Below are 9,954 nucleotides of genomic sequence, written 5' to 3'. Positions count from 1 at the left end.
AACATCGTTTTTAATCTATATCACGCAAAGAGTACCTACTGTTTTTAACAAGTACACACGGTAATGGCATGAACACATTTAATAATCATTTAATAGTTCAGAAAAGCAATGACTTTTTTTTTTTTTTTTTTTTTTTTTTTTTTTTGCAGTCGATGCTTTGTTTCTGAATGAATCGGCCGTTTGAATTAATTGGTTTATTCTCAATGACTCACTCCAGTCACTCCAGTCACATGTTGCCATCTACCGGCGGTTTTAATTTCACATTTCGAATATTTTTTCATGTTTTAAACAATTTCAAATATCAGTATTCAGGGTTTTATGTTAAAACATTATTTATACACCTGTATATGCAGTTTAAATGCATCCATGTCCCCTCTGAGATACATAAACATAAACCTAAAAGTTGTTTTACAATTACAATTAATACATTTAGCAGACACTTTTATCCAAAGTGACTTACAGTGCATTCAGGCTAACATTTTTTTAATCTAAAGTGTTCCCTGGGAATTGAACCCACAATTTGCGCTGCTAACGCAATGCTCTACCACTGAGCCACATGAACACAGATTACAGAAATGTTTTCTTATGTTGGAATGAAAGACACTAAGAACCAGATAAAGTGCTTCTTATTCATTCCCAAAAATGCAAAATGGAATGAAATGAAATGGAAAATTCAAACCTAACAAAATCTTGCTACTCAAGCTGTGCATGGACAATTTATTTGCTTATTTTCCATTAAGCATTTACTTTTACTTTCAATACTTAAGTATGTTTAATGTTTAAGATATTAAAAAAATACATTTTGTACTTAAGTACACAAAAAAAATCACATAGATTAATACTTTTACTCAAGTAATATTTTAAATGGTGACTTCAACTTCTACCAAAGTAATTTTCTGGTAAAAGATATTTGTACTTTTACTTGAGTACGGCTTTCAGGTACTTTATACACCTCTGCATATAGGCTATGCATTCATATGGTCTGAATAAACATTATATTTTGTAGCTTATAAAAATGTGAATAATACGCAGAAAAGTATAACTGAGGGTTGAACCAACATACCTCGATTTCCCGCTGAGTGTCACGTCACGCCTCTCCGACAGATGGCGCTAGAGCGTAACTAGCTGTCTCCTGTCGCATTTGATTCCTCGAGTAAGACTTGAACAGTTTTGCATCAGAGAAGTAATGCTCCCGTAAACACGTGGGTTTATAGAAAATGCCTGTTGACACAAAACGTATCCGTGGACCGGAGGAATCGCAGTCCCCGCTTTTCTTTCTTTCTCCAGACAAAGCTCCCAAGGCCAGCAGCAGGCAAGGCGTCCGGGGGAACGGAGAGGTGCGGCCGATGTTTGCGCGATGCGGGCTGATTAGCCAGGCTAAGGGCTCCGCTTACCTCGAGGCTGGAAACACCAAGATTATATGCTCGGTGTACGGGCCGAGAGAAATTGAACGCAAGGACGAAACAGACATGAAATCCGGACGCCTTGTTTGCGACTTTAGGCTCGCGCCGTTTTCATGTTCGAAGCGGGGTGCCTGGATCCAAGGCAGTGAGGAAAGAGATCTGTCCCAGACTCTACTGGAGAGCTTGCAGCCAGGGGTTTGCCTACACAGATACCCGCGCTCTCAGATCGAGGTTAATGTCATGGTTCTGGAGAACGACGGCTCGATCCTCGCGCACGCGGTGACATGCGCCTCCATGGCCCTGGCGGATGGCGGTATTGAGATGTATGATGTGGTGCTGGGTTGTACGCTGCGGCAGAATGGAAACACGTGTCTCGTTGACCCTTCATACTCAGAGGAGTGTGGGAGCTGGCAGGAGGGTTACGGGGAGAACCAGGGATGTGTCACCGTGGCTCTGCTTCCCAATCTGAATCAAGTGTCTGGTCTGAACGCGGACGGAGAGATGCGGGAAGACACACTGGCCGATGCTGTGAGAACCTGCATGGATGGCTGTCACAAACTCTATCCGGTGCTACAGCAAGCTGTGACGCGGGCTGTCAAGAAGAAAGCTCCTCCACCCGAAAAATATACTTTTACTTGCCACAGTCCTCAAGTTTTGTTTTGAGGAAAATATGAGTGAATATTGTTTATGTGCATTGTTTATCATGCTTTCTACACTTAAAAGTGCAACAGCGTAGCACTAATAAAAAACTCATCTGAAGTTGCAAATATATTTTCTATTACTCTTAATTCCAAAAGTGTTGTTTACTGCTTATGCAGAAGGTATGGTTGCAAATATGTGACCCTGGACCACAAAACCAGTCAAGGGTTTTATTGCATCAGCTGAACGCTGAATAAATTAACTTTCCATTGATGTATGATTTGTTAGTATAAGACAATATTTGGCTAAGATACAACAATTTGAATATCTGGAATCTGAGGCGGCAAAAAATTTAGAATATCGCCTTTAAAGTTGTCAGAATTCAGTTCTTAGTAATTCATATTACTGATCAGAAATTAAGTTTTGATATATTTTCACTGGGAAATGTACAAAATATCTTCAAGGAACATTACTTAATATCCTAATGATTTTGAGCATTATATATATATATATATATATATATATATATATTTCATTTTGGCCCACAGAATTTATTATTGGCTATTGCTACAAATATATCCATGCTACTTATGATTAGTTTTAGTCACCACCATAAGCATCTATTAAATATTGTAGAAACATAATTTTCTGTAAAGTTGCTTTTTTACGATTCGTATTGTAAAAAGCGCTATACAAATAAACTTGAATTGAATTGGTCCAGAGCCACAATTTATAAAACAACATGCAGCTCACATGGCATTTTTAGAAAAGATGCATTTTGAGACTGGTAATTTGGTATAGTAATAACCTTTTAATCAAAACTTGAAGTCCCTGATTGACTCACACAAATGTGACAGTCGAAACAGTGCACTGAATTAATTTTGATTGTAATTAACTGATGAAAGGGGCCTGAGTAAAACAGTACAAATTTACATTATTTTTAATTTACAATGTAACATTATTGTAAATTTACACAAATTTACATACTACATTAGTAATTAAAAAAAATGGCACTTTTGGAAATGTGAATTTTAAAGTGCTTGGATTTTTAGCATGTTTTGGCAAACAATTTACAATACTACATTAAGAAAATAGATGACAACTAAAAGTGTAAAATGTGTCTCATTTTCAATAGTAAAACAGACCTGTTGTAAGATTGTTCAAGCTAATTGTATTGGAAACTAGTATATTTGACTGATACCGCGCATAATTATGCAAACATTACAATATAATACATGTATAACTGTGAGACAGCATGCAGGGAAATGAGGTAATTAACATGTATGGATGCGATTGGGTGTTCGATCCCTGCACTACACAGTGTGAGGCTCTCAAGCACGTTTCAATATAATGTTTGTAATTTCTGAACGACTTGCAATTCTCATTGGAATGCCATAATGACCGGTTCCAGGGGTGACGTAGACCATAGTGTGTTCAGAGACACGGTAGAGTCCACAGAAAAATGGATTCATCAGGAATGCCAGGATGGTGAGGGGGAACAGCTGACCAGCGTGTGTGTGACCTACACAAATGAGAAATTGCATTTTGAGTCCAGGAGAGGACAGAAATTAAGCTTCAGCAGCATACTCCTACATTTTCACTCTTCAAACCACCAAAGAATCTAAAAGAGATTGATATTTACATACCTGAGAGTACCAGACTGATGTCTGGCCGTTGCTGGAGGGCCTGTTTGGCAGCATGAGGCTGATGTGCAAGAAGAATAATGGGACTCTCTGCGCTGCAGCCACTGAGAGCTTTCTCAACATCCATACCATGGCCAGGGTATCTTTAAACAAAGCAACACCATGAATATGAGCCTAGTACACAGCACATAATATGCATCAGATTTGTACGTGTTCAACTGAGCCTGACAATATCCTCACTGTGGACTGACCGTAGCATGCGGGCCTCAAGGTCATCAATGCCAGCAAGGCAAATCCAGTCTTGTGTTTGTTCAGGACGGAACACTTTTGCATGGCTGTTATGAAGAGCATGAATCCCCATTGAGTGCAAGAGCTCAAACCAGCCTTCAACATCAGCAGTGTAGTAGTCATGATTGCCTGAAAGTCACACAATAATGAATGTGCACAAAATGTTCATTTACATCCTTTTCACTAGTTCACACTTACATATTATAAACAGAGTAAAGTTTTTGTGTAATTGGCGTGCTGTTCGAGGGGAAGGCTCCGAGCTCGGCATTTTTGCACAAACACAGCGTACCTCCCACAGGTTAGGATGGGAATAGTTGTAAGTACAGAGGGTGTTGTTAAACACTACTGAAATTTTAACCAAAGTGTGTTATAGACTTTTCATTAAGACCTTAAAGAATCATATCAACTTGTGGAAAATGGGCATCCGATGGCCCCTTTAATAAAACATCATGTATCAAACAGCTTCTAAGACAGACCTGTAGCAAAATAGGAGCCCAGTTGAGCCTTCATCTGACCCAGTGGTTCTGCAGCGCTCCTCAGTCGAGTCACCTGAGAGTCAGTCAGATCACCGACAATCACCACCACATCTACAGCAACATACACAAGGAGGAAAATTCAATGACAATTACAGGTTAAAAAAAATTCTGGCATCATTTGCATGTAGTTACAAACCTTTAACACTCAGTTTGGTCTGTCGAACAAAGATATTTAGATATTTTTTTAATACAATGGAAGTAAACAGGAATGGATCGAGTTGATTATAAACACTCTTAAATATATTTTAGGTTCAACAGAAGACAGTCACACAGGTTTGAAATGACACACGAGGGAGAGAAAAGGTTGTGATATAAAATAAAATTGGTGTGATATTTGTTTACCTGTTTAAAGATTACACAGACACCATATAATTGTAATTACCTGGGTTCAGCTCATTCACCATAGTAACAATGCGCTGCAGTTTGGAGCGGCCTACTGTAGGTCCCAGATGTATGTCGGACAGAAGCACCAACCTGAGCCCGTTCAAAGACTCGGGGAGCTTCTCTACTGGGATCTCCACCTCAACTACTCGTGGAGGCTGGGCTGCATTTACCAACCCATACACTGCCAGTATTGCGGTTAATATCATCGCCAGCACTATATGACTGACTGATCCGCTCGCGACAGCATCCTCTCCTCCTCCTCCTCGGCTGCGGGAGAGAAGCCTGCGAAGGCGGGTAAGGCAGCCAAAAACAAACAGGAAGAACAGTAGGATGACATAAATGCCCAGACAGGAGAAACTCAGCAATGATAACCAGTGTGGTTCAGTGTCCACGAGGAAAAACATGCATAGGTAGCTCCCGTGCACCAGAGTAAGAAACAGCAGGACAAGAAGATGCCAACATCTCTGCGGGACAGAAGATGCACCCCTGGCTCCGCACAGCCGTCGCACCACGCGTTTCCAAATGTAGAGAGAGCCGATGAGCAGCAGGGAGTTGATGAAGAGGAGAAACTGAACCCGAAACAACGAAGCGCGAGTGTTTTTGTTTACCCGCTCTGAGAGTAATGTTCTGGATATAAGAATAGAGAAAAAAACAACTCCCGATGCGATGGCTACTTTCAACTCGGCGGAGAGGCGCCCAAATCCAAACATACTGACCGTCATGTGCTCGGTCAATGACCCCGGCACAGTCTGTTACACTATATCACATTCATTCTCATGATAGCACGGTATAACTAAAAAAGAAAAACGATAAAAGAGCTTCTCATACCTTTTAATTCATATGAGTCATTCTCTTAACTGGGACATGGGAGAACAACACAAAACTACTTCCGCTGACAAAGACGGGTGATGGCTGCTATGATATAACAACATTAAGAATACTGTTGCGGTTCGCTGTTTCCTGCTAGAAAGGGCATATAGAAATTGCTACACACTCAAGCTTGATAAACGTCCACTACACAATTCACAATCGTGTAAACAAATTAAATATAAACACGTCGGTCTTTTGACAACGTCTCTTTCTGCATGACAAGTGTGTGCGCTAATATCATTGGCTCGTCAGAGCAAAAGTGGGCGTTTATGACCTTGTGGGTGTTTACAAACTGCTGGGTGTTTCTAAAGCATGCAATCAAATTGATCCCCACCCCTAAACCTACCATCACTATGACATCAGCCAATCAGGTATCATGATCTAAACACCTGATCTGTACTTTCTTGCAGAGACTTGCTCTTGATTGGAAAGGATCTCAATATTAACGCAAATATTTTTGTAATCATTGTTCAGTATCTTACGTAAAACGTTATCACTTAAGAATTAGCTGTTTGCTACATTTATAACCAATGTTTGCTACATTTTTGTAACCAACTATATGAAGCTATTTATTTTTTTAGCTCATATAACTTTGGTTTGATAATGTGATATAACAAAATTACTTTGATATAATAATAATAAGTGATAATAACTTTAAATATGAAAAATGTTTCCAGGTTGTCTTTGTGATGTCTCGATACCCAATACACTCATATGTGACCCTGGACCACACAACCATATACACAATGAAAGCTGAACAAATACGCTTTCCATTGATTGATATATGGTTTGTTAGGATAGGACAATATTTGTCTGAGATACAACTATTTGAAAATCTGTAATCTGGCGATGCAAAAAATAAATACAAATCTAAATACTGAGAAAATCTCCTTTAAAGTTGTCCAAATTAAGTTCTTAGCAACTCGTACTACTAATCAAAAAAATAGTTTTTATATATTTACAGTTGGAAATTTACAAAATATCTTAATGGAGCATGATCTTACTTAAAATCCTAATGATTTGTGGCATAAAAGAAACATCGACAATTTTAACCCATGTAGCCAATGTTTGACCAGTGTATATATTGATTCAAATATACCCGAGCTAATTATGACTGGTATACTTATAGTATAACAAAACTATATCCTTTAGATTTAATTAATAACCACAACAAATGCGGGAGTACACGACAGAATTGTATGTTTTATTATTAAAGGAACACAGCACATATCATTTGCAGCAGTGTGTGTCGCACGATTTCTCCTTGTCCTTGCACGCGCTCTCGCAGCCCTTCTTGTCCTTACTGCATACAGATGGACAACTGCCGCTACCTAACGGGTCGAAAAGAGGGAAATGATTTCATTCTGTGGAGTTCTGGGTGAAGTGATGTTAATTATTCGACTCACTTTTCTTGGTATGTGCGCACTTGCAGTCGGTGCATTTGCAGTTTTGCCCGCAGTCGCAAGATCCAGCTACAACACAGACAGATGGTCTTACATTTGCCGCGAGTCACAGTATTCTCTTGCTAAAATTACTCAGACTGCATATATTTGGTTTATAAACTTACATTTAGAACTGTCACACTGGTCCATATTGTCACCTTAATTCCAACGAACGTATGATGCTTTCGTGGAAAAATCTGTCTGGTACAAGCAAATGGAATCACTCGTTTGTGCGTCACAATCACGTGGGAACGTCATACGTGTGAGCGCGCTGATGGATGAACTTGAGATCTCACTCATTTGAGTTTTATGTGTATGGCAAGCCAAGGTAACATTTAATCTATAAGCCATACTAGTAAACTTATTTTTTAGATACTAGTATCTTTTCCATTAAGTACTTGTACTTACTCATTATGTACTAGTAACTTTTTAGACCAGACATATCCTAAACTTAATATATACTAGTACTTTTTAAATTTGCATTTCTGTCCAGCATGGTAATTGTATGTTGAATATTAATGAGCCAGCAACACATAGGAGAGAGATTAAACAGGAAACTGAAACAAGGAGATGGATGTACTTTTTTGAGAAAACCAAATAGAAAAGAAACAATTATTTGTACACAAGCACAAAAAATAATAATAAAACACCAGCATAATTTGGACCAATTTATATATATATAAGTGAAAATAATAATGATTATGGTTTTTATTTCTAAATAAAAACACTAAACAAAATAAGGAATGCTACTTTTGTAATAGCACTGTTTCACTATAATATACAAAACAGAGTATATAAGAATAAATCTAATGATAAATATAGCTGCAAAAAAAAGCACACTTCTTTACCCTGTAGAAGAACATAAAGAATTGCAAATTTTACCTCAAAGTTTGTAATTATTTTAGTTTTTTTAAACTCAAATTAGGGTTTTGTAAGCAATAATATGTACTCAATGAATTTATTTTTAATTCATACGTCACCGGAGGGCACCCTTGGGCAGAAACTCCACAAGTGAGACTCACTGTTGAAGTTCCAGGAAATTCAGCTTTCGCTTTAGATGTAGCTGAATAACATGCAGAAAGACATTTTACATGATGGAAATAAACAATGATTGTGACAATATATGATTTTATCTCTGATCTTCAAACCATCTCGCATAATTTTATAAGAATAAAGTTTAAAATGCAATCCTCATGCAAATTTATTCTGCGTATTGTATTACCATGTGGACTCGGATTGGACGGTGGAGAGGTACTCATATTTATGTAATGATCTGTTTAAATTAAGATATCTCCAAATGCATTTTCACTAGTTCTATATGAGGTTGAAGATATCTCCAAACGAACGGGGACTCGTTGTTATTCTGTTTTTGTTATCGTCTTTTAATTTCTAACTAGTAATTATTGCAGTAGTAACTAGTATCTATATAAATATTTCTAGTAAGTATTCATTAGATACTAATACTTATTAATCGATACTAGTAGTTATTCATAAGGTACTAAAATTAAATTAAATTAAATTAATGCATTTAGCAAATGCTTTTGTCCAAAGTGACTTACAGTGCATTTAGGCTATCAATTTTTATCTATCATGTGTTCCCGGGGAATCAAACCCCCAACATTGCGCTTGTATCTAATAAATAAGTACTAGTATCTAATAATAAGTACTAGTATTTAATCAATAAGTACTAGTATCTAATTGATAAATACTAGTACCTAATAATAAGTACTAGTATCTAATTGATAAATACTAGTACCTAATAAATAAGTACTAGTATCTAATAATAAGTACTAGTATTTAATCAATAAGTACTAGTATCTAATTAATAAATACTAGTACCTAATAAATAAGTACTAGTATCTAATTGATAAATACTAGTACCTAATAAATAAGTACTAGTAACTAATTGATAAATACTAGTACCTAATAAATAAGTACTAGTAACTAATTGATAAATACTAGTACCTAATAAATAAGTACTAATAACTAATTGATAAATACTAGTACCTAATAAATAAGTACTAGTAACTAATTGATAAATACTAGTACCTAATAAATAAGTACTAGTATCTAATTGATAAATACTAGTACCTAATAAATAAGTACTAGTAACTAATTGATAAATACTAGTACCTAATAAATAAGTACTAGTATCTAATTGATAAATACTAGTACCTAATAAATAAGTACTAGTATCTAATTGATAAATACTAGTACCTAATAAATAAGTACTAGTAACTAATTGATAAATACTAGTACCTAATAAATAAGTACTAGTATCTAATTGATAAATACTAGTACCTAATAAATAAGTACTAGTATCTAATTGATAAATACTAGTACCTAATAAATAAGTACTAGTAACTAATTGATAAATACTAGTACCTAATAAATAAGTACTAGTATCTAATGAACAGTGTTTGGAATAACAGCGTTTAAAAGAACGGCATTAGGTAACGACGTTATTTTTTCAGTAACGGGGTAATCTAACTAATTACTTTTCCCGTCGTTACAACGCCGTTAACGTTACTGAACGTTAAATGTGGTGCGTTACTATGCATTGATTTAATAAACTATGCAATCCGAATGCACCCCTGCCTCACACAGCGAGTGAGCACTAGCAGGTGGGTTAATAACGAGATAAGCGATTATGATTGGCTAAGGCAGAGTCATGTGTTTCATGGTAGCCAATCAGAGCCAGTGTTTTTACACACATGCCGGCACACGCGGCAGCGCCAGCAGCGACAAA

At 36.8% G+C, this 9,954-nt stretch overlaps 3 protein-coding genes across 4 annotated transcripts; 1 reads left to right on the top strand and 2 right to left on the bottom strand.

The window, feature by feature from the left end:
- The first annotated feature begins 1,081 nt into the window (after positions 1-1,081).
- On the top strand, positions 1,082-2,174 carry exosc6 (exosome component 6). The gene has a single exon (XM_026211894.1). It carries the CDS (start codon positions 1,218-1,220, stop codon positions 2,064-2,066), a length of 849 nt encoding a protein of 282 aa, XP_026067679.1. The 5' UTR covers positions 1,082-1,217; the 3' UTR covers positions 2,067-2,174.
- A 645-nt stretch (positions 2,175-2,819) lies between these two features.
- On the bottom strand, positions 2,820-6,020 carry tmppe (transmembrane protein with metallophosphoesterase domain). 2 transcript variants are annotated; one of them, XM_026211893.1, is made up of 6 exons: positions 5,722-6,011; positions 4,892-5,175; positions 4,450-4,560; positions 3,937-4,102; positions 3,689-3,828; positions 2,821-3,564 (listed from the first exon to the last, which is right to left on the bottom strand). In XM_026211893.1, exons 2-6 carry the CDS (start codon positions 5,097-5,099, stop codon positions 3,374-3,376), a joined length of 816 nt encoding a protein of 271 aa, XP_026067678.1. In that variant the 5' UTR covers positions 5,100-5,175; positions 5,722-6,011; the 3' UTR covers positions 2,821-3,373. The 2 variants fall into 2 exon arrangements, with proteins under 2 accessions (XP_026067676.1, XP_026067678.1); XM_026211891.1 differs by having other exon boundaries at positions 2,820-3,564; positions 4,892-6,020.
- Positions 6,021-6,946: 926 nt separating this feature from the next.
- LOC113050038 (metallothionein-like) lies at positions 6,947-7,487 on the bottom strand. The gene is made up of 3 exons (XM_026212751.1): positions 7,331-7,487; positions 7,170-7,235; positions 6,947-7,094 (listed from the first exon to the last, which is right to left on the bottom strand). The coding sequence occupies exons 1-3, from the start codon at positions 7,353-7,355 to the stop codon at positions 6,994-6,996; spliced, it is 192 nt and encodes a 63-aa protein (XP_026068536.1). The 5' UTR covers positions 7,356-7,487; the 3' UTR covers positions 6,947-6,993.
- Positions 7,488-9,954: the final 2,467 nt, after the last annotated feature.

This window comes from Carassius auratus, chromosome 30 (assembly GCF_003368295.1).
Source record: "Carassius auratus strain Wakin chromosome 30, ASM336829v1, whole genome shotgun sequence".
In the NCBI taxonomy this organism is placed as follows: Eukaryota; Metazoa; Chordata; class Actinopteri; order Cypriniformes; family Cyprinidae; genus Carassius; species Carassius auratus.
This window is presented reverse-complemented; position numbering and strand designations above follow the sequence as displayed.